Genomic DNA, 25,537 nt, shown 5'->3' with positions numbered 1-25,537 from the left:
AAATTATCTGTCTCATGTAAGATAAGGTGATGCATCCCTAAAAAGATTTGTCACTATAACTACATAATAACAACTGATTTAATCCTGTGGCTCTGTGTATCATGGAATCTAAAAAATCTGGGTTTTATGTCACCAAAAGTAAGTAAATAACCAGTGTTCTGACAATGGGCCATAAAAACTATGGTCCTTAAGCTGCCCAAACTAAAATTTCCTAGATTTATGACCCTAGTAAAACAAAATTACAAATAATTTATAGGCAGGAATGACTAGAGAAGAAGTAACATCTTGGCACAGTCTTAGGAGTTAAGGAATGAAAGTATGGATGGTCAGTAGCTCCCAGGTCTTAGATCTTCAGAAGACACAGAAGAGTGTGCTGATTCAAACAAACTAACGTTATCTAATGAGTCCAAGCTAGGAAGTTGCATGAAAGCTTGGGACAGGTTGGGTATTACAGTGCAGTCAAACTGTTCAGTAGCCAGTGGGTTAAGCATGACCTTGAGGTTTCATGTGTAATACTCCTGCTAGAAACAATTAGCACCTTGGAGCTACGATAAACAAGCACTCTACTTTTTACAAACCAGCAACATTTTAGTGCCCTTTCTACCAAACTGAGAGGAGGATTAGTAAAAGAGCACCATTTCAAAAATCTTTGTTTGGAACCCTGTGTTTTACAACCATGTCACTGAGCCAAATGAAAGCCCCAGCATGACTGTGGTTTTATCCACTTAATGCATCATCACTACCTACTGAGCAAGACCCAGACTGGACCAGGGGAGCACCACAAACTACCCAAGCCACAAACAAGGTAATGGATTTCCTACTGAATATCCCACCAACTGCCATTCCTTAAGGAGGAGTAAAAAAGGTCATTATTGCTCTTGTTAAGAAAATAATTCCATGGAAAGCACAAAGATAAAGAAGGCAGTACAGTCTTTCCAAACATAAGGAACCAATCCTGTACAGTCTTCAGTGGCCCAAACCACCACCCTAGAAGTCATACAAGCGCATTCTGAAAACTTCGGTTTCCAACAAAACATAAGGTACTGATCTGCTATCACCACTCTCCTACAAAAATTAAAAGCTTTTATTTCCATTTAGCTGCCACTTAAGATTTATAAAAGCTTCGTTTTTCCTTTCATTCTCTTAACTTGAGTCCTCACAGAGCCCACTTTCCTCATCAGAGATTGCCGATTTTTGGTACGCTAAAAATCCCATCAAGTTGCACTTACATGATGTGACAATTAACTTTCAATGATGGATAAAAGGGGTAGATGCTTAAAGTCATTTTGCATTCTATTACTGTATACATCTAATAAAGAAAAGCTTTTTAATAAAGGTCAGAAAATTTTCTTCTTTAATGAAACTCTAAAAGACAGACTAACTTTGAAAATATATTAAATTGGTTGGGCCAAGAGATACGTAATGGAATGTAAAGCTTTTTGTCAATAAACTGCAGAGGTAAATAAATGTCTCTATAATGTATTCTCTTAATTTCTATTACCTTGTTAAATTTTTTATTTTTATTTATTTTTTTTGAGATGGAGTCTCGCTCTGTTGCCCAGGCTGGAGTGCAATGGCAGATCTCAGCTCATTGCAAGCTCTGCCTCCTGGGTTCACGCCATTCTCCTGCCTCAGTCTCCCAAGTAGCTGGGACTACAGGTGCCCGCCACCATGCTTGGCTTTTTTTCTTTTTGTATTTTTAGTAGAGACAGGGTTTCACCGTGTTAGCCAGGATGGTCTCGATCTCCTGACCTCATGATCCACCCGCCTTGGCCTCCCAAAGTACTGGGACTACAGGCGTGAGCCACTGCATCCGGCCAAATTTTTTATTTCTTATAGAGATGGGGTTTCGCTGTGTTGGCCAGGCTGGTCTTGAACTCCTGGCCTCAAGTGATCCGCTTGCCTTGGCCTTCCCAAAGTGCTGGGATTATAGGTGTGAGCCACTGTGCCAGGCTTCTATTATGTTTACAACTTTTAAAGTAACAATTTGACAAATAACTAGCACTTTACATTCAATAAATATATAATATGTATAGGTTTCCAGATGTGATGTTTTAACATCTCATGCCTAAAGACATGGTTTCCCAGGATATAACTGCCTGCAGGGTCTCTGTATACACCTGTGGAAGTCATGCTATGTAGAACTCTAAGAGATGCCATTCACATCAGCAAGCACAGATCTGTATCTCTGTGATGACATTTCAAAATGCAGTAAAGTGTTTTGTTCTAACAAAATCAATCTATTATGACAATTTTCCAACACTTAGAAATAAAGTATCACAAAAAGGGGTAACTTTTTTCTCATTTACACAAAGGAGCAGAATAGAGTCGCAGCTGCCCAGATTACCTGGCTAGTGTTTTCTGCAAGTTCAGGGCTGAATGATGGTCGTTCCCCAGGTGAACTCCCAGGAGCAGAACTGTGATAAGGCATACCAAGTTTCTTCCCTGAACTGCAGGACAAAGGATATTTTCTCCCAAATAAAACTTACAAATATACTAACCTTAAAAATAGTATTTGGAATTTTAACTTACTAATGTTTAGTCTGCATACATGTGAATGGATTCAGTCCGAGTGACAAGGTATGTGGTCGCAATATTTCACTACAGTAGTTTCTTAATACAGCCACCATGAGGCGTCGCAGTACACAAATCAGTTAAATGACTCTTTCACAACTAAATCTGTTATGGCTTTACAAACTTCTTTTCTCCTGATCAAAAGCTATAAGCAGTTTATGCTTTCATGGACAGAACAAAATCTAACAGCCCTAAAATGGCTTTTAAAGACTCTTTTGCTTAAGATTAGGATGAGCTGTTGTGAAGCTGGAATGGTTTTCCCTAAAATCAGACTGTAATAAACTTAGAACATTTGATAAACTGGTATGCCATTTAACAATGTGTTATTGTTTTGCAAATTCTTGCTCTGTTTTCACAGGACACAGGGAGCTAAACCGAAGCCATATACAGTTTATTATCTGTTAACTACTAAAATCATGTTATACCACTAAATAAAATAGAACTAGTAACATAATAACTTCAAAGTTGACATGTATAATATATTACCTATAGTTTCATTCTAACAATAAATAACATTTTGGTTTAATTTTTTAACCATTTATAAACAATAACAACAAATTGTTCACCTATTCCTGCCGTGAAGATGGTGTCATCAATTGGCTAAATATGTTTTTTACATCATTCTGGAGCGAAACAGATTTCTATAGCAAAACACCAAGCCAGAAGTCTTACATCTCAGTGCCAGCTCTGCCACTCAAATGGCCTGGGTCCTAGTTCCTTAATCTGGGCCTCCCTTTCTTCAAATTTATCATGCTAGATTATAATGCTCCAAGATCATCTGTGGAATCCCTTTTAAAGCTAAAATATAATTCTCTTTGGATTTAAGTTATCTGAATCCAAACCTATTTTCTTTTTCGTATTGTGACATGATGTTCATTTTTCTTAATCACAGATATTTCATCTCAATATATCACTAACTTTTTTTAACTTTAGAAGTTTACCATATGTTTAGAATGAGTCAAAAAATAAGTTACTGAGGAGCAACTGTGTGTATGACAACCAGCTTAACAATGCAGAAACACAAATAGAGAAAAAGCTCCTTTACCCTGGGCTGGAAAGCCATGCCTTACGCTACAGGCATTAAGAAGTTCAGTGGGAGCCTAGACTGGCCCATGCATTGTGGAGTGGTATGAATGCCATGTTGGAAGCCTAGGAGGCACGATAGGGGAACGAGTGATTGTAAGCATGGCCTCCAGTAGACAGAATGAACTGGGATGGAATGCCAGCAACACCACTTACCAGAAGAATGACCTTGGGCAAGTTGCTGAGCCTCTGAGACTCACTACTTCATCTAAAGTGGAGATAGTTCCTATTTCACAGGGTTGTTGCATGGTAGAAAAGAGGGTGGGAAGATTAAATTCATGGTTTACATCACGGCTTAAAAACAGGGTGAAGGGGAACTCTGCTGAACTGTCTTTATGACTTTTGTTTTCACACTCCACTTTATATGAAAAGCCAAACTAAAGAAAGTTCATAGTTTCTAACCACTTCCATCTCTATATGCTCTCTTCAATAAACATATGCTGTTCTTTCAAATTACAATTCTTTGACAAACCTCTTCTGTAGCCATTAATATTACACTATGTTCCAAAGTTAGTGTACTCAAATACAAATTATGAAAATTGAGTTGAAGTAATGAGAATCTATAGAAATAAGCATTCCAAAATAAACTGCTTTTATGTCAAACCTTAAATCTTTTAAATAAAAAAAGTTCTGGAGTTCTAACGTAATCAGTCTTCTATCATTCTCCCACAGTATAATAATACTCTTTTTTTTACTCTTGGGGACCTTTAAGATAAAGTCCTAACAAATAAAACCTTTCTATTATATAAAATATTAATTGAATAATTGATCCTGAAATAACTTGTAGATAGAAATATCTTCTCTTTTATAGTTGGCAGAGGTTCTCTTACTGGCCTTTGGAACCTCCTCTTCTACAGAGTGCCAAACTAAAAAGCATTTTAAGTTTAAAAAGAAAAACTATCCACTTGTGGTGACAAACACCTGTAGTCCAACTGCTCAGGGGGCTGAGGCAGGAGGATCACTTGAGTCCAGGAGTTTAAGGCTGTAGTGAGTTAAAATCACACTGACACACGCCAGCCTGGGTGACAGAGCCAGACTCCATCTCTTAAAAAAAAAAAAATTATAGAACTTGCTTATACTTCTTTAAAAACATCAGTTAATATCAAGTTACAATATGAACATGTTACAGAAATGGGAGTAGCTCAGGTATCTGAATATCAAATTATATTTTCTAATTAATTTTCATTGTAACTTCAGAAATATGTCTCATGGGGGGGATTAATATAATCTAAATATAATCCAAATCTCACTTACAAATTCCAATATACACCTAAAAGTTCATTGTTTGTCAGTATGTGGTCCCTATACATTTAATTTGCCATCACAAGTTGTGAAAAAAGTTAAGTCAAATGGACAGTCTTTCCACATAATTTTAGTACACTTATTTAAATGCACAAATAAATTTAAGTACACCCAAAATTTAAGGCCCTAAATGGACTTTAACTGATATTTTGTAGCCCACAGGGCATGAACAAAATTAGCGTGGGATTTTCTTCACCATTGCTATTCCAAATATTTATAATAAGTTATCAGATTGAAATTAAGTAAAAGAACAAACAAATTTTAGCTCAAAAAGATCAATTTTGCACTGCACAGGGGACAGCTCTCTAGACGAATGGCCAGAATATATGAGTACTGGTCGCACGGGAGCCACTGCAAACTCAATATCCTAGGTTAAGCCACTTAACAACTTTGAGCCTGTTCCTTCATCTGTAAAATGGGAATAATGACACCCTACTACCTACCTCAGAACATGGTTATACACAGCAAACAAAGCAACGTCAGTGAAATCACAATGTAAAGTCTAAGTTGCAATAACAAGCATAAGAGAGCCAACGAGGCATGCTTTCATGTGGCCAGCCTCTAAAGGAGAAAGATACTTCTCAGGGAGGAAACATTTGTTCTCCCCAACTCTGATGATGCTCAAGTATGTGCATGACAGATTTATTTTATGACCATAAAATAAGAATTTTTACCATCATTTTAAAAAGGAAGTCTCAGTAAAAAAATTCCAAAAAGAGGAGCGAATACATAAACTACCCTGTTTTATATATTTATAAACAAATTCAGTACTAATTTTAATAGTACAGGTTGGGGTGCTCCAGGCCATATCCCAACTTTAGTGATGAGGGAAGAAGGAACAGGATAGCAGCATACATGAAATAATTCAATCATAAACTCCACATTCTTAAAGGGTAGTATGTTAATAAAAGTACGTTAATAGCAACTTTTAAAGAAATATACACATAATGTCATTTGGCAATTTTGGTCACTAGAGTACCTCTACACAGGCAGGGCTTAAAATAATTTTTTACATATAATTCCAGAATCACTGGCTTTGCTTCATTCGAAACAGGATTCATTTACAGGCCTCTGATCTTGATGCTGATCCATTCCAGTAGGCTCAGGGCCTCCTATACCCAGTACATAGCATTAATATAAAACAGAGTAATTAAATTCAACAAAAAAATTTATTAGACACCTACCATACTGCATCCTAGGACTTGGGATACAAACATGATTAAGATCCTGATCTTATTGCTTAAGATGGTCACAGTTTTTGCCTTAAGATATGAGGTCACCAAAGCCACTCCTCAGAAATGTTCTTGCTAACACTTTGACCCCCATGGGCTGTATCTTTCTGCCTACCCATAGTTAGTCTACCTCTATATGCTGTACTGCTTTAGGGGAGCTTCTAGAACTTAACTTTTCATGTCTATAAGTCTATGGCCTCTGCCAGATCCCTCATACTGAACTACATAAACACTGTCCAACTAATATATCCTGAGTCTCTACTATTTGGCAGGTACTTTTCTAGGCATAGGAGATAGAACAGTAAACAAAAATTGTCCCAGTTCTTACCAGATCCCCACGCTGAGCTAGACTGCTCTCATCCCTTATCAACCAGCCTAATTCTACATACTCATTTAATAGTATCTGTTGAGCTTTTACCATGTCCTAGGTGCTAGAGATAAAGCAGTGAAAAAAACTAAGTCCCAGGTCTCATGAAACTTACTTAAACTTTGGGTGACACTGCTCAATAATGACCAGTGGTCTCCAAAGTGAGATTCTCGAACACCAAAAACATGAACAAGACAGTCTACTTGGAGTGAGTGACAGGAAAATATTAAACTTTTATTTATATTCAATTCATCTTATCTTTTTCCATTTCTAAGTCATTTATATTTCGATATACACATACTATATTAATAGCCTAGTATATATAATTTATAAAGAAATGTAGACATATCAAGGAACACATGCTCAAATTCTTCCACTGAGGGGAACAGCATTTTAAAAGTCTGGAGGGTCATTGACTTGGATAATCACACATTTGGGGCGAGTTGTTTGGCCCAGGTGGGGTTAGCCTGGGCCCTCCACTGGTCTACTTTCTCTCTGATAGATTAAGCAAGCATTTTGCAAGGATTCCTAGACGTCTAGCTATACAACCAAAGCTCAAAGTTCAATTCCATCCCAATTTTCCCTCCCTAATCACCCATCACCCTACACTCATCATCCCTGCAACTCATGGATATAATGGCATGTTTACTTTCTATTTCACATTTGGTATATGTATGTCACTACTATACTAGAAATATCCTGAGACCAGAGCTGCTGCCTTTTTTATTCTGCAAGCTCCAGAATTCCTAAACCAGCTTTATATATTATGGGTCTTCAATAATTGTATCTTGCAAAAATTAAAGATAATTCAATATATTGTACCCAGAATTACCAAACAGTTATGATAAAGGACATTATGATAAAGCAACATTATTGCTTTACTAAACATTGCTTCTAGACAGGTGCAGTGTCTCACACCCGTAATCTCAGCACTCTGAGGGGCCGAGGAAGGAGGATCACTTGAGCCCAGGAGTTGAAGACCAGCCTGAGCAACATGGTGAGACCCCATCTCTACTAAAAAAATAATAAATAATAAAAATTGGGCCAGGCGCGGTGGCTCAAGCCTGTAATCCCAGCACTTTGGGAGGCCGAGACGGGCGGATCACAAGGTCAGGAGATCGAGACCATCCTGGCTAACACGGTGAAACCCCGTCTCTACTAAAAAATAAAAAAAAAACTAGCCGGGCGAGGTGGCGGGCGCCTGTAGTTCCAGCTACTCGGGAGGCTGAGGCAGGAGAATGGCATAAACCCGGGGGACGGAGCTTGCAGTGAGCTGAGATATGGCCACTGTACTCCAGCCTGGGCGGCAGAGCGAGACTCCGTTTCAAAAAAAAAAAAAACGGCTGGGTGTGGTGGCATGTTCCTGTGGTCCCAGCTTGGAAGCTAAGGCAAGAGGATCACTTGAGCTCAGGAGTTTGAGGATACATTGAGCTATGATTACACCACTGCACTCTAGCTGGGACAACAGAGTAAGACCCAGCCTCAAACAAACAACAAAAAAAAGATTATTCCTCTTCACACAATGATTAGTACTGTGTTCCTGTGATCCTTTTCAAAGCTCCCTTATGTATACTTTATAGACCATTGATTACTTAATATAGAGACCTGGAAACATTAAAGCCTCCATCTGTAAAACCAACAGCCACTGCTAATTGAAGATCAATTAAAAATAAATATGAGACATTCTAAAATTACAGTATATCAAAAAAATACAGTTCTATTTGAAAAACTAAGTCAAAACTTTTCAGAAAAACATCTATTTAATGAAGAAAAGTACAGATCATCCTAACTCTTAAGGATATACTAGACTTAAAAGCCATCTAGCTGTTTTTGAAATATATAGATCAGAAATGACCATATAAGGTCATATTTTTAAAAAATTAAAGTAAAAGAAACAGCAACTGATTCATGATCACAGTTCCTTATGCAGTAAACACATCACCATATACGTGAGACCAGGTCCTCAAATGTATAACTCTGTGCTCATGTGTGATCCCATTCCTCAAGACTGATTTTTGGAAAACTACAAAAAAATTTGTATGAATTTGCATCACTCATGCAGAGATTACCTGTAGAAAATTATTAACATAAAAAAACCCTAGTCTTATGATAACCTGAACATGTTCTCTGGGTCTAAGCATGTATTACACCCAATGAGATAAGAACGCATGTCCACATGCAAAACTTAAAAAGAAGTTCTTATTACCATGAAGACTGGTACATAACAAGATGGGAATGGTTGTGCTTCTATGATGTCAAACAGCCCCAAGACAAAGAACGGAAGAAAGACTCACAGTTACTATTCCATGTGTCTCTGTTTCTCTTTGCTGCTTTAATGTAAACATTGGAGTTATTACTGATGTGAGCTTTGAAAAAATTCTTCCCAGGTCAGCTTCTTCTTTATGATTTCACATATGAATGTATTTGTTATTAAAGCACACTGGCATCTGGAACACTGAACACAATATTTCAGAAACAAAGTTTTAATCTAAACCGGGCTGATGTCCAGAAGTGACCAGTCAACTAAGGGCCACAAATAAAACTGAGTGAAAACACATACATGCTGAGGTATAACAAACACAAAAGTCATGAATCAAAGACCAGACCTAGATCACTACGCGTAAAAGAGAAGACTGATCAAACTCATGGGTGTTCTCCAGGCCATGGCTTACTAAACCACAAGACAAAACACAACTGTAAGCACAGGTTGAAGACATCCTGGAAAACTTAAAAACTGCTTGATGGAAGCTTTGAGCATAATTTGTAATCTATTAGTCCTCAAGATAGGAAAACACATTTTCACCGTTTTGGAATCCCATGTTGGGCTATAACTCTTATTAATATACTCCCAATCAGTATAATTTATTTAACTAAAAGTATCAGCTATAGTAGTTTGCAATATTTTTATTGGCATATGGTTTGGACCCCTGTACATCTAGCTCAAACTTACTATCTATTAAGTGTGCTTTTAACATTATTTGGTATGTATAGAATGCTCTTTCGAATGTTATATAGCTGAACAATTCTCATTGGTTCAATCAATCATGTTGTCTTTACACATTGTGATGTTAACAGCAATAAATAAAAAGGAAGTTCAAAACTATTCACTGAAATATAATTTTAATATAAGTTTAAAGCTTTATCCAAAAAATGTCAATGGCCTTTTAAAATATCAGAAGCCAAAAGGATGAACTACTATTTAAATAAAAATGAAATTATTGTTAGAAGTCTGATTTTTAAAAATTCACTGTAATGCTTAGGCCAAATTAGTTTTACGAACTTAATGGGCAAACACAATGCCACAGTAAGAAACTCGTCCCATATTTCAAGGTCTACCTCCTATGCTGGAACTGGCCAGTTTTTCAGATATTTACTCAGCACTATTTCATACGATATCTATTAAAACAATTAGCACAGATTAATTTACATGATAGATATTTACATCAACTAGCCTTTTCCAGCCAGTAGAACATGTTTGCTTTGAGGACAAGGGTTGTTCCGTATTCATCTTTACATCTCCAAAGTCTAGGTCAAGCACCAACATTCTGTAGGCACTCAATCGATGAATGCCGAAAAAATTGGTAATAGTTTCTGCTACCCTAGCCTCACCAACACTTGACCTAATTATTTAATTTGGAAAATGTTCTTCGAATATCACCCAAGAAAAGCAGAAAGAAAGGTGTCAAATGACATAAAGTTTAAACTAACTTCAGTTTACCAACCAATGTGAATGGTGTTTTACTGGGGGGGAACGAAACACAAAAACGGAAGACCAGCACCTTCGGAAAAGCATTATTCAGCTAAAACAATGCAAGAAGAGCACACTCTTAGTAAGATCATCATCCACAAAAGCTACTTTGCTAAAATAGACACCCTATTTCCATGTTTCATGGATCAGGGAAAAAGAAAAGCCAGTTTAAAAAAAAAGACAAACTTTTAATCTTCCATATCTGAATTAGGCTCTGACTTTGCTGAATTTGCAAAGATAAAAGATTTTAATTTCAGATGAATAGGGCTCTTAGTACAAAAAAGCAACATGTTATGCTGTATTTTCAAAATGTTTGGCTACTCGTATACAAAAGTATTATTTATGAAATCTCTTCCACTTAGCACAGCAGAAATAAGTTCCTTAGGTGAAATTAAAAGCACCCTTAAATCACTTCCTAAACCGATGAATTAGAACTGCTGACTGACCCTACATCTGATTCATGTTTGATCAGGCACTCTGAAGTGATGGCCATGAATCTGCTTATTAATTTTTCCACTAATATGGAATTGTCTTTCAAAGCAAATGTCAGAAGTAACCATTTTATAACACTATGCATGTTATACTGTTGATTCCTTTAGTAAAATATATTCACTGATTAAGTATTTAAAAACACAGAGCACAGGCTGGGCATGGTGGCTCACGCCTGTAATCCCAGCACTTTGGGAGGCTAAGGCAGGTTGATTACTTGAGGCCAGGAGTTGAAGACCTGCCTGGCCAAAAGGGCAAAATCTTGTCTCTACTAAAAATATTAATACAAAAATTAGGCAGACGTGGTGACCCGCACCTGTAATCCCAGCTACTTGGGATGCTGAGGCACAAGAATTGCTTGAACCAAGAAGGCAGAGGTTGCAGTGAGCAGAGACTGTGCCACTGCACTCCAGCCTGGGTGACAGACTAAGACTGTGTCTCAAAAAAAAAAAAAAAAAAAAAAAAAAAGGACCAAAGCACAAACGATATATTCAGCTAGGAAGACTCAACTTCTCATGAAAGAACAAATAATTTCTACTGATATACCAGAGGAATTAATAAATATTAAAAATAACAGCTGCCATAGACATTTCTATACTAGATATACCAACTAGAAACAAAACTGACTAAACATCAAATATATACTAAGTTTATAAACAAAGGTTTAGTCTTTGACAATGATCTTACAGATGAAAATTTACAAGCCCCAGGTCAGAGAATTTTTCATGTAACTTTCCTTACAAGTGATAAAGTACAGAGTTTCAACCTTATTACTTGAAAATGAAGACTTCACTTCTAGGAGAAAAAAAAAAAAATTGGGGAGAATTCTTAACTAAAAGTTGTCCCAAACCTTTCATTTTTAACTTCTTGGAATGCAGCCCTAATGGCAGGTAAATACAGAAAAAGCCTCAGGAGATTGTGGCACTGCAGACAGGCAGTCTAAGCCTGGCGTGATCACTTACTAGCTGTGCGACCTCAGACAAGTTATTCAACCTGAGTTTTAGTTTCCTTGTCATTAAAATTGAGTATTTATCATCAGAAAGTTGTAGTGAAAAATAAAGTAATAAAAACAAAACTGAGCCTCATAAGGCAGGCCTTAGTCCAGATTATCTTTCTCCTTTCCTCCCAGTGTAAAATACTCTTTGGGAAACTTCTACAAAATGCATTCAACTTTCCTGAAGTTTAAATGAAACTGTGTAGTCGTTCTATCAACCTGAAACTGAAAATGTTTGGATAAGGAGTTTATTTCCATTATTTCATAAAAACAACAGGTGCCTTTATTTCACAGAGCCCTGCTAAAGGTTCCTTATAATCCCTTCCTAACTGACACTTTCATATGTAGAGATGTGTATAAGTCTGAAGCTCATTTATCAACAATTTTTATATAGGTAGTCATAAATACCAAAAGGATTCAAAAACTAAAAATCGATCTTTAAACTCAAACAAAGGTGTTTTTAAAAAGGAAAACTCAACTCCCGATTCCCCATTCTAAAATATTTTTATGCAGTATCACAGATGCACATTACCAAATATAATAGACTGGGAGAGAAAAAAAGAGATGAGAGAGAGGAAGGAGAAGAGAAGGAGGGAGGAAAAGGAAGAAAGGGAAACCTGGAAGGGAAGAAAATGATTATTTCAGTAACTCAAAAGATAATCAAAGTCTGACAGCTGGATGTAAAGAATTATTTTCTCATTTTGTTCCATGCTCCACCACATTCCCTCTGCAGTCCATGAGAACTCTACACTTGGGTGAGTTTTGAGAGGTGCACCAAAAGCTGAAAAACAAGCCAGCATTTTTAATATTAAAAGAATCAGCATTGCTAATAAGACTCCCTCTGAATTACTTAATCTGTGGCTTTCCTACACCAAGGAATGTAGTCATGTAAATAAATAATGAAAGTCCTATCAATAAACAATTCTTTAGCATTAACAGTTCCCGTCTATATCAAATGAAGACTGAATTAAGTCTTACCATAACAAACCAGATAAAGTTATTACTTTGTTCCTAGAGTGCCATACAGACTCTTCCCCATGACATATTTTTCATTTTTCTAAAGTAGTTTTATAGGAAATTAAAAGGCAAGATCTGAACATTTCATAATTAATTATTGAAAATAAAGGTATCTAGAACCTCTATAAAACAATATAACCTAAAAACATTTTCACCTGAGAACAGACTAAATCACAGAAAACACTTTCTATTTTTATTTTCCTGATAGACAGAAAAAAAAAATTGGCAGGTAGCAATATAATAAAGGAAATGTAACCTCTGATAACAATAAACCATTAATGAAAGTAGCCTGAATTTCATTCATTACATATGAAACATTTTTCAACATGGTACAGGTTTCAAATGTTATGCACATTTTAGTGTGTGCCTGTTTAATAAAACTAAAAACAACAACAAAGGAATCACCACATCAAAATGGAATATAAAAGGTTCCATTAAATGTGAACTAACCAGGTTCTGCATGGGTTTAAGCTTTCCTTACCTAGAAGCCTTTAACTTGGCTCAACTTAGACGGTAAAAATGATGTCAATGACTACCAGTTTGCTTACCTGACTACATCCTCATGCCTTACACCTGTACATTTGGAGCCACAGGATTTCAGCAGACAGTTTGATTGAGGTAATATACAATGTCAAAAAATCTTTCATCATTTGTTAGCTGGCAAGGAACTTAAACTGTTCAATGATCAGTGATCAAAGTTAGCAAAATAATTTTTCATTGGGTTAAGTGGTTAGTAATATCAGAGAATTTCACTCTACCAACCAAGGAAGTTAATGCAATGGGATCACAATCCCTTATTTAAAACCCTCAGGTCCTGATATGCGTCAGGATTCAGAATTTTGTGGGGTTTAAAAAGGCAAAATGGTACCTACCTATAGCACATATAACATAACATTCCTAGCTAGATCTAGGATAATACCGCACAACAAATCAATATTAATATTTCCAGCAAAATATGTGAACATTCTAAGCGGGCTTGAAAACTACTTTAAACAATCCCATGACAGTCTGGGTTAGGTTTTGGTACCAAATGAGTTTTGATGTCACACTTTTGAAGGAAAAAAAAAAAACTTTTAGTTTTTCAAGCTTTTTAGATAAAAGATTGTGAATCTATTTCCAATACTACTACATCAAAGAACAAAGGCGTTTTCAAAATATACAGAGCTTATTAATTTACTGGAGATCAAAAATGTATGGCAAATTAAAATTTAGCAAAGTGGGAAGATGTTCCTGGCAAATATAACCTTAAAAATTAGGAAATACCAGAGTCACTTAATTTTAATTTATTCAAACAAATTTAATGATTGTTGAGACTACTTCAACAAATTTTTGTGTCAACGTATATTTGAGTAAGACAGTACAGTTTGAAAACCCTGATACCTGTAGTCTTCTGTACTTTCTTTACATTTCCCTAGCTTTTGGGTTTCACATTGTTTGAGATTTCAGGGATTTAATGTATTCCCTATTTATCTTCTCCTTAGCTTGCCCCTATTTTCAAGTGCCTATTTGGTGCAATGCAATTTGCTAAGCACTACCTATGTAACACTTCTCAATCTCCATGCCTTGACACAAGGATAAGTTTTAATTGTTTATGAAGAGTGCCCCAATTAGAACAACTGAAGTACCACAATTTACAATTTCCCATGTGAATATTAAGTATATTCAAAGTTTTCATTAAGATAACACCACTCTTGCTTGCAATTTGATATGATTTCTTGACTTTTTCTTAAAAAGCAGTGGCTTTATCACACTGTGAACTACCTATACAACCCACAGCATAATTTACCTGTCTGTTAACCAGGGGAAATCATAATGTCTCATATGTGAACATTGGTCACGTGTTTTTGTTTTGGTTTTTTTGAGACAGGACCTTGCTCTTTCACCCAGCCTGGAGTGCAGTGGCATGATCACAGCTCACTGCAGCCTCGACCGTGTGGGCTCAAGTGATCCTCCTGCCTCAGCCTCTGAGTAGCTGGGACTATAGGCACACACCACCACCCCCAGCTAATTTATTTTTCCTTTTAGTAGAGGCAAGGTCTCACTATGTTGCCCAGGTTGGTCTTAAACTCCTAAGCTCAAGCAATCCTCCTTCCTCGGCCTCCCAAAGGGCTGGGATTACACATGTGTCTTGATGGAAGAAAGTTTGAGAACTGATACTCTAAGACATTCTAATATCTATCAGTCACCAGAGAGAATGCCCTGTGCTGACAACTACCTACCTTGAAATATGAAAAGAGCTGTTTTCTAGTCCCATACTCTACCTTTCCAAAGAGGTGGGAAAATCATTCCCCAAACCTGAAGGAGCACCGTACTTAACCGTGGCATGCCTCAGCTGTGTGTGGCTTTTCTCCTTCTGGTTACTCTTACTATTTCCTTCCCTAACAAATTACTTGTCCAGCACCTCATGTCTAGTTAAAAACATACCAATGTTTCATGACAACTAGAGGTGAGAATCATTTTAGAGAAAAAAAAAACTAAAAGGCTTTCAGAAATTTCAAACAGTGGAGGACGGGGTGAGATGAGATGTAATTATAAAAACAGAGACTATATATTGAGCGCTAACTGTGAATAAGGGTCCTACATTCATCACCGTCTTATGTAATCCCTGTATTATTGCATGGTAAATATTACCATATCCATTGTGCACATATGAGAATGAAAGTTTAAGGGATGTGAGGTAACATGCTCAGAGTCCCCCAGCTAATAAGCAATAGAGGCAGCAGGAGTGGAACCTAGAGCTCTTTGGTGGCAAGGCCTCTGTTCCTTGTACTACAACATCTACTACAGGAGCATCTACAGAGGGTGATGAACACCTTCTCAGTATTGCAAACACACTGAAATACAGCCAAAGAATGGTGAAGATGGAAGACACCTTATAAGTCAAGGAACTTCAGCCCCACATTCAGAACATGACTCCTATCCAGTCTTGGGCCATCTGTCCTTCACATCAAGGTTTCTCAAAGTCAGTCGGGGGACCTCCTACTTGCTTTAGAATCACTTGCTATATGTGCTAAAATCTAAATTCTGTGGCACCACCCCAGAAACACTGAATGAGAATATCAAAGGATGAGGCCTAGAGACCTCCATTTCTAAGAAAGAAAGCAAGTACTCTAGGCCAGTGTTTTCCAAACTATAAGTCATGAAATCAATTTAGTAGATAATATGTAGTATTTTTTGTTTAATAAAATGGCTTGAAACATACTGGATTTATAAAGATCAGTTGGGAACAGAAAATATCAGAGGGCACTGCACTTTGTCCTGTTTCAAGAAACTTGTTCAGTTCTTTTATGTGGATTGGGATCTTAAATGTATTTTTTATAATATACCTCAGTCAAAAGTATTTAAGAAATACAGCTGTTTTGAATAATTTTTATCCCCATTCTTATTTCTCCTTTAAAGTAAGTTATTGGCCTTTTAATTATTCCTATTACAAAAGATGCAACCTTGTATGTTCCTTCTAGGAGTTCAGTTATTCCGCTCCAGGAGTTTCTGTTTTATTCCCTGAACTTTTCATCCGAGGACCATGTTTAACTATTGCTATAATTATTTAATGAACATTTTTAAATATTTTCAAGTTTTTAAGATTTCATAAAATCCAATTCATTCTCATTAACTGTTACTTTGTGGGGTTTTTTTTTGTTTTGTTTTTTGTTTCGTTTTGTTTTAGAGACAGAGTCTTGCTCTGTCACCCAGGCTGGAGTGCTGTAGCGCAATCTCAGCTCATTGCAACCTCTGCCTCCCGGGTTCAAGGGATTCTCCTGCCTCAGCCTCTCAAGTAGCTGGGATTACAGGTGCCCACCACTACACCTGGCTAATTTTTGTATTTTTAGTAAAGACAAGGTTTCACCATGTTGGCCAGGCTGGTCTCAAACTTCTGACCTCAGGTGATCCACTGGCCTCCGCCTCCCAAAGTGCTAGGATTACAGGTGTGAGTCACCACACCTAGCTGTTACTTTGTATTTTATACAAACCTTCTCATTATCTGAAGTTACTTCACTACCTAGATTCTCAAACTGACTTACATATTTTAACTTATTAAGTTTACATTTTGGTACATTTGGTAATATCAGTGCTTCATGGTCTACATTTAATCTTTTAAGTCTTTCATTCTCTCATCTTCTATTTATATATACTTTTAGATGAAATTCTTTACTGGCTTGCTTCTTTTGCATTCTCTCACATAACTGGCACTTATTTCAGTTCTTACCTGTTTCCTTGAAAGGAAAAAAAAATGAAAACGATCCCCATTAATACATGAGGATTTTCTAGGTATATCTGTACAGTTTTAAAATGATGTACTGGCATTTCAAGGAAATATAATTGCCTTCTAAAGGATAATATCACATGTGAACTTTGAGCAAAGTTGTATTCAAAAAGTGCTTTCCACAGGTATGACTTAAAATACAGAAATATCAACAATTAGACACAGTATGTGATGACTGCCCTTGAGGTAGTACAACACCCAGTGACTGAATGACAGTCACAGAATCTTCAAGCTGGAAGAGCCTCCATTCAGTCTCAGTCTTTCTTTTTACCTATTCCCTTCATAGCAGTGTTGTTCAGTGTACTGAGGACTGCCTGCATCTGATTTCCCTGGGACACATGATAAAAACAAAGCAGTAAGATTACAATGTCTTTAGTAAAGTTGAGTTTGTTTTCATTTCATAGTGACAACAAGGAATCTGACAAAAAATACAGGAAAGATACCACTCAGGCCCATTTCAAAAGGTACCCTCAGTGGTGAAATGTTAAATAATGAGATGGACTTCAAGGTACAAGTTCAAGAAAAGTATCTTCCTCTTAAGTTAAGCACCTGCTTAAGGTTAAATCTTAAAGCACAGGTATGCCACGTTGGTGGCAATGTCATATGTCAAAATTAATGCCTATATTTAGTGATTTGGAGCATCTGATGTAACCATTGTAAACATTTTATATACTTTTGTAAGACACTAATAATGATTTCAGGGACTTCCTTTAGTACAGCAAAAAGGCCCATCTGTAATGGAACTGTTCTCAAAGTTTTTTTTTTTAGTAGTATAGAGGTATGAAGCCTTTATTATTTCTATTAAAGATTTCTAATATAAAAGTAATTGAAATTCATGACAAGATCTACTTAAAAATATAGCCCTTGCTTTTACCCATGTTCTTTATGAAATGTAGGAAAACATATACTGTTAATAGGCTGACTAATGACTAATAATTAGAAATTGCCTGTAATTTTACTGAAAAGTATGGCTTTATAAATATTTTAGCTACTGAGTTAGATTTTCATGAGTTGCACAACATCTTCAGACCTATTCTTTATTTTTACAACATACAGAAAACTTATCAACTACATAGTTACTTACAGCAGAGGCCAATCATAATCATATGTGCATCCTCATTTTCATTCAAAGATATGTTCTAAATTCAATGTCTACATGAATCTGTTTCAATGGATTAAGTATAAAAATCAGATCTATAAGGTTAAAGGTCAAAGGTACTATGTATACAATTTTCAAAATCTGTTAAAAGCACAGTTATCTAAAAAACTCATATACCTTGAGCTTTAAAAAAATGGATACAAAGATCAAGATACTTTTTTTAATGTTTCAAAAATTGCAAATTTTAAAAAATAACTAAGTCTCTGGAGAAAGATTTTTCCTAAAACTGCCTCAGTACCTCCAAAGAGGTAACACTAGGAAACAATATAGATGAGCCACCTTTTCAATAGCTAGCATTAAATGTGAAATGCAAATTAAGGCTTCAGTTTCAGAATCTAACAGAGACATGCAGAATAATAAAATGGGAAGTTTGGAAACACTTGGAAATGGAGAAGCAAAAACTTCTTCAAATTCTTATTTTGATAAGTAAGCCTCAAATCTAATAAATACATTTTAGATGCCAATAACTGGCAATTCATTGTCAAAATGACTTTTTTTAGATCACTATTACAAGATTTACACTATCAGAACTACTTCACTGACTTCAAAGTCCAAGACTGTTCTTGAAAATATTGTTTTAATGAAGCAGTCACTTGATATCTCAAAGAAATACAAGCACTTATCAGACTTTTATTCTCAACATTACTAACCTCTCATATTAATTTTTGAATTGGTCAAATACATTTCCATGGGGAAAGAAGTAATATTAAAAGTTTGCAATGAACTTTTATAAATGAAAATGTTGCAATGAACAAAATAATATGTCTAACAGCATAAATGTGGTGTTCTTTAGTAATCAAGAATGCATTTTGAATACTCTTGCCAAAAATGAAACTTTTCAAACAAGCTTTAAAAAAAACTCAAAGACGGCCGGGCGCGGTGGCTCAAGCCTGTAATCCCAGCACTTTGGGAGGCCGAGGCGGGTGGATCACGAGGTCAGGAGATCGAGACTATCCTGGCTAACATGGTGAAACCCCGTCTCTACTAAAAATACAAAAAACTAGCCGGTGTGGTGGCGGGCGCCTGTAGTCCCAGCTACTTGGGAGGCTGAGGCGGGAGAATGGCGTGAACCCGGGAGGCGGAGCTTGCAGTGAGCTGAGATCACGCCACTGCACTCCAGCCTGGGAGACACAGCGAGACTCCGTCTCAAAAAAAAAAAAAAAAAACTCAAAGACAATGAAATCCATGTATTTCAGTGTGCACTAAATTCATCTTACAGAACCTTCTCATTTTGACCATTCTGATTGGCCTGCTATGTATGTGATGTATTCTGAGGTAACTGAACAAACCACCTAATTATAAGTAGTAATGCAATATTTATATGCCATAAAAAAATGTTCGATGAAAAACATATACAGATTCTCTAAAGTCCTCTAGATTGTCTAAATGTTCGATGCAAAACTTACACAGATTATCTAAAGTCCTCAATAATACAAAAGTATATTTTGTTACCAGATGGACACTACCAGAAAGGTCTAGTCCTCTAACTCAATACTAAGACAACAATTTTATACCCTTAATACTAAGACAAGAATTTTGTTAATGTACACAATATCTCAGCAATCCAGGAAATGCCATAGACGAGGTCTCCAAATTTCCTTTCAAGGAAAAGTAAGTTCATTTTCATTCACAAAATACAATCTCTAAATTCACTATGGTAATATTACAAAGCACTACAGCTGATTTACACAATTTAGTACTAGTTTCCAAACATCAACAACTCAGAGTACCTGGGGTGTTCCTTTACAACGGAGGGGCAAACTTACAAGGTGTTTTCTGCAGATTAGGCTCATTGTGCTGCTTTCAAACACTCTATAAACCCTCAGTTCTTATCCACACTGTTACCTCTCACAAATTTTCCACACACTTACTGTCCCACACATATTTTGCAGATTTTTCCACTTGGGAGTCATATATCTGAAAAAGGCACTTAACGACAGATCTCAAAGTCATTGTTTATTAGATTTACAGGCTACCGAATTGTTCCTAATTTCTCCAAACATGTAAGTTTTGAAAGAAATTATGATCAATTTTGAATCAAACTAGGGCCCTAAACGCTAGATTTACTACACTGCCAACCCCACCTTTCCCCACCCCAAAAGTAACTGTTACAAACACCACAGGTTACTCAAGAAAGAGAACTTGAGAGAGAGTAAGCAAATGTCAGTCACTATAATTAGAGAGGCCTTCTGCACAATGCTTCCTTGGGTTTTCAATAATTCTTTCCACTCATACGCTGCAATCTTCCTATAGTATTGTCTAGCATTAAATTTACTAGACCTTCAATGCTATGTAAAATTTCATTATAAATTAAAATGCCTATTTGAAAATAAGTTTTGAAATGACAATTACTTGTAGATAAACACAAAATGAACATTTACTATCTTAATAATAACTCACAGCTGAATTCTAAACACTAAGAATCATAAACTGACTTATGCTGTGGGAAACTCAAGTGAGACAAGGTTTCTGGGGTGCTGTAACCCCAATAAAGCATCTTCCTATGTGAACCATAAAGACCCTTATGTCATTACTAATTGTCATCCAGCTTCCCTGTATGAAGAGTTTGCATACTTACCCAGGAAGGCGAATGGAAAGTACACAGGGAGGAAGATGAACTGCTGAACTGCAGCAAAGCCTTTGTCATATGATAGTGACCTATAAAGTATCAAATAAAGGTACATCATCAGTATGGTAGGGCTTTACAATAGTACAGTCCCAAGTCCTGTAACATCTACGAAGAAAGGGTACCAAAACCCAGGAGTCCAGCTCCCACTAACCCCTCCCCTTTCTCCACCACCCCCCCACACTGGAGAACTGTGGGAACAGAAGGCAAAGAAGCTCCCCGTATTCAAAGGGCAGAGGCTGGGGGACAGCCCAACTGGCATTCTAGGGTATCTCCAGCACCCTCGCTTCCTACTCCCCATATGTACAAAGCAGAAAGTTGATCCATTCTGCAAACGCAAAACCCACACCGCGATCATTCATCAACTTGCACAAGTGATCACCACCCCCAGGACAAATACACCAGTAACCAAATCATAGGGATCGATAGGCAGCCCAAGCCTCGCCTTGCCCAGGAGCCGGCGGGAGGTGCCACCGCGGCGGCAGCGGGTCCAGGTATCGAAGCCCTCAGCCTTTCAGACCTGGGCGGCCACAGCCGTCTCCCAAACACCCAGTCCGGGTCACAATCCCCAGATTGGAGATAGGAACCAACCGGGGAAAACACATTCACCAAAGCCCACAGCGGCAAGTGCAGGGCCACCAGGTCTGCGAGGTCGGGGTGGGGGGAGCTAGGAAACAAGGAGGGAGGAAGAGAGCGAGGGATCCCACCCCGGCTTTGTTGCTGGTCACCATCAAGTTTGCATCTTAGTACAAAATGTCGATCTTAAAGGCTGACAAGACAGAGGCAGAGGCAGAGGGAGAAAGAGAAAGGGAATAGAGTCCATCTTGCTTTGGGAAAGAGGGGGGAGGAAAAAATGAAGTGCAAATACCACACTCCGGGCGTAAAAGTCTGCTAAACACCTTTCCATAACGGAGGAGCAACGAGTGGGGTGTCCCCGTGCCCGTGCCTGCTCGAACTGGCGACGGTCTGGGCAGAAAACGCCTCCCTCTCCTCCTCTTCCTCCTTCTTCCCCTCCTCCTTCTCCTTCTCCTCCTCCTCCTCCCGCGGGCCCCGGCGAAGATCCCGCCGCCACTGCCTCTGCCTCCGCTGCCCCCCAGGGAGGCACCGCCGGCGCCCGGCCCGGCGCTGCCATTCCGGGCTTGGACCGCGCGGCGCAGAGCGCGTGGGGCCGGACGCGGGGTAGCCGCGCGGGGACGTCCGCGCCGGGGACCCCCCGCGCCCCTCGGCCGCCGGCTGCCTACAAAAGTCGCGCGATCAGAGGTGGCGGCGGCGCGCAGGGGCGGGGGGCCGCGTGGGGGCCCCCACGCCGCGAGTGGGCAACCCCAGGAGATGGCGAAGAACGCCCCTCCCCGCGCGGGTAAAGTACCCCAGTCCCAGTCAGCCACCCCAGGAACGGCAGCCCGGCGTCCGCGGCCGGGAGAAGAGAACTGGACGTGTCATTAGCAGGACAGGCAATGGTTTCAAAGCCCCAGGCCAATGACCATTAGCAGAGGCAGAGCTCGCTCCGTCCCCATCCCCCACAACCTCCACCCACCTTCCCCTTCGCCCCCCCCCACCTCCACCCCACCTCGCGAAACTTTTCAACAAGATCCACCTGGACTAATTTGTCCACAGACAGTTAAAATATTGACTAGACCCTACACACCGGGAAGGAAAGGGAATGCACGCTTTATTTTCCTTCCTACAGAAAGGAAAGCAAAAAATAGCTTCTCTCTGTCTCTCCCTCTCCCCCCCCCCTCTGTCGTACATGTTGTGTCTTAGCTTTTTGCATCGTTTCGTTTTACCTTCCTCATTTAGCAGAAATGATCGCGGCTATTTCACACATAAACGTGTTCCAGATTCTGGGATTCAGGGTCCTTGTAAATTACAGGACTCGGGTTCGGTCTCAGTTACGTTAAGTTTCATACAATACTAAAAAAATAAATAAAATATGATAATAAATTTCTGAGGGTGAGTGAGCGAGACGAGGTGGAGGAGGAAAAGAAACCTCGAGTCTGATTTCTGTAATTTACTAGCGACCCGGATCGCAGCAAATAACAGTGTAACATGAGTGTGGCTTAAGAGGGCTGGGGAGCTCTTTCTAGAGGCATCGACCCCATCCCCGGATAAAGGATCTGCAAGTTTTCTGTCATCGCGACCAGGCAAAGCCGTAACTTACCTTCAGAAATAAGACTTTAAACGGCCAAGGCCTTCCTCCTCCCCTCCCTCCACCACCACCCTCAGCCTCGCTCTCTCCACCTTAAACTTATTGACACAACATAATCCCACATTCAAGCAAAATCCTGACACAGCCTCCCTCCTCCTCTTCCCCCTCCTCTCTTCCCTCCCGTTCTCTCTCTCTCTCCCTCTCTCTCTGTCTCCCTCTCTCCCCCCCCTTCCCTCCCTCTTCTCTCTCCCCTTCTCCCTCGCCCTCTTCCCCCTCTCCCCCTATTCTTCCTCCAGGCTACTCTGGCACTAAAACAGCACTTTCTCTACTCGCCGCGCATTTGGGTAGGGGTGGGGGGTGAGAGGGCACTGATCTGCGGGGCCGGAACACCCAAATCCCAACTCTCCAGATGAACGAGCAACTGGGCTGCTGTTCCCGGTCACCAACGCACACGAAACGTTGAATAAATCCACCGAAGGCTGGCTCCCCGTACCTTCTTCCACTGCCCCTGCTCCCCAGGCCCCACCTCCCCGGCAGCCGAGACCAGGCAGGGCTCCACGTACTTTCGCCGAGATGAAGTTTGGGGCTCCCCGGGCGGCCACTAGCCGCCCGCCGGCGTGAGGGCTCTGTTGTTGTTTTCCTGGGGCCGCTCCAGCCCGCGCCCCGGCGCCCGTGCCCCTCTCGGGCGGCGCTGCCTGTATGCCGAGAGGTGCTGGTTGCAAACGCAGCCTGGCACCGGCTGGCCTAGTACTCCCCAGCCCGGCCCCCAGCCTCCCGCTCGCAGGGCACTGCCTCCGCGCCCCCCGCCCCCCGGCCCCAGCCAGCTCGGCCGCCGCGACCCTCGCCCCCGACCTCTCCCGACCCAAAGTTTTGGCGGAGGGGGAAAGTGCCCAGGGAGCGGGCCGGCTGGCGGCGGCTCCGGACGCGCGGGGTTCCCTCCGTCTTCCTCAAGTCCACCCTACCGGCTGCCGCCGCCGCCGCCGCCGCTGCTCCTGCCGCGGAGTCCTTGGGGCTGCAGCCCGGCGGCTCGCAAGTGAGTAGGAAAACAGAAAGTGAGGGGAGTGCGCCCGGGGAGGGCTGGGGATGGGGGGCGCCTACCTCGCGGGCTCGCCGGGCGTGAGGGCGTGTGTGTAGCTAGCCCTCAGCGGCCAGTCAGGGTTTCTCTATGGGAAAGTGGAGAGGAGCTCGCGGAGCCGCTCTGCCTCCGCTTCACTGTACACTGCTCCACATACAGTACATGCAACCCGGAGAGACTGAAAACACTCATTTTATATAAGGCAGCCTGCCATTGGCCCGCGCCGTGACGGACAGGCCGCTCAGCCAAACAAAAGGCCCGTTACACCCAAACACACGCACACATACACACATTTTACAGAGACACACAAAGATCATCACATTTTCTATTTTCTAATGTTCGGGACCTGTAGACAGTAGGAGAGGACAGGTAGAGAGGCCCAGCAGAGTGGGGTAAAGGGGAAATCCCCTGTCTGCACCAAGTTGCAGGGCTTGAAACTGGTGTCCTTTTGACTTGGGAGGGTTATGGTAATAAACTACAACTCCACTGGATATGGAAGTGAGGGGGGTTTTTCATCGCTGCCTTTTGCTGCCCCATGGAAGAGGCCTGCATTGTGTTACGATTTTACAGCCTGACCCGGCTAACAAGTGACCAAGAAAGGCTTTTATCACCTTGGATTTCTCCTGTCAATGGGTTAGCTATCACATAGGCCAAAATAGTGCAAGGTAAGTTTATTAGGACTCTAATGCATTGAGGTTGTTAATGCCTCATTCGTAGGTAAATTCAAAAAAATCAATATAACAACAACAAACAAAGATAAACATTTTGCTGAAATAGCCGAACAACTTTTAGCTGGTCAGTAGACTGCCATCACCTGTGTGGACGTGCAAACTGTGCTATTAGGTAAAATAAGTCTTGGAAGATTGGCTGTTGACTCTTAGCCTTCAAAACAGACCTTTGATTCAGTATATACAAGATTTATATTTTGCATATTATACATAAAAATATATGATTCTTTACGTATTTCACATCTCATGTGAACACCATACGTTGCATGACTTTTGGAGATGATGAACCTCAGGACTGGTCTTTCTGATTGTTTTTCAACGATGGAGCTTCGGCAGATTATATCAGACAGTTCAATATAAATAAGTCAACAGGTTGGTGGAAAGAAGTCAAAGCTGGAAATTAGAAGGAATAAATTGTAGATTAAACTCTTTAACCAGCTGAGCAATCTTGAGCAAGTTACTTAAACTCTCTAGTGCTCAGACTTGTTTTTGATTTTTAAGAATAAAATAAGAAACTTTTCCAGATTCCCTCAATTAAATGTTTATTCAGCATCTACTATGTGTCAGGCATTATCTTAGGCCTAGATGTTTTCTTAGGGTTCCTTCCATTTTAAGAGTCGGTGAATTATTCTTAAATACAAACATTTTGGAGATTACATAAACAAATACGATTTTATGGCCTAGGTATGTAGCTTTAAAACTTAAAGAAAACCTAACTAAGAGAACTTATTTC

The 25,537-nt window shown here is 39.6% G+C and overlaps 1 protein-coding gene across 4 annotated transcripts in view; it reads right to left on the bottom strand.

Moving 5' to 3' along the window:
- The window catches only part of BBX (BBX, HMG-box containing), a 273,186-nt gene extending 248,915 nt beyond the window's left edge, over positions 1 to 24,271 (bottom strand). For 3 of the 4 annotated variants that reach the window (XM_025375460.1, XM_025375461.1, XM_025375462.1), the window contains exons 1-2: positions 24,100 to 24,271; positions 20,808 to 20,887 (exon numbers count right to left, since the gene is read on the bottom strand). Coding sequence is in view for 1 of the 4 variants with exons in the window: in XM_025375459.1 (XP_025231244.1) it covers positions 22,640 to 22,648 (9 nt within the window). In the remaining 3 variants the exon portion in view is untranslated. Of the gene's footprint in view, positions 1 to 20,807; positions 20,888 to 22,639; positions 22,852 to 24,099 lie in introns of those variants that run through there. The other variant, XM_025375459.1, reaches the window with a different exon arrangement.
- Positions 24,272 to 25,537: the final 1,266 nt, after the last annotated feature.

The sequence above is a fragment of the Theropithecus gelada genome, chromosome 2, assembly GCF_003255815.1.
Source record: "Theropithecus gelada isolate Dixy chromosome 2, Tgel_1.0, whole genome shotgun sequence".
Classification (NCBI taxonomy): domain Eukaryota; kingdom Metazoa; phylum Chordata; class Mammalia; order Primates; family Cercopithecidae; genus Theropithecus; species Theropithecus gelada.
This window is presented reverse-complemented; position numbering and strand designations above follow the sequence as displayed.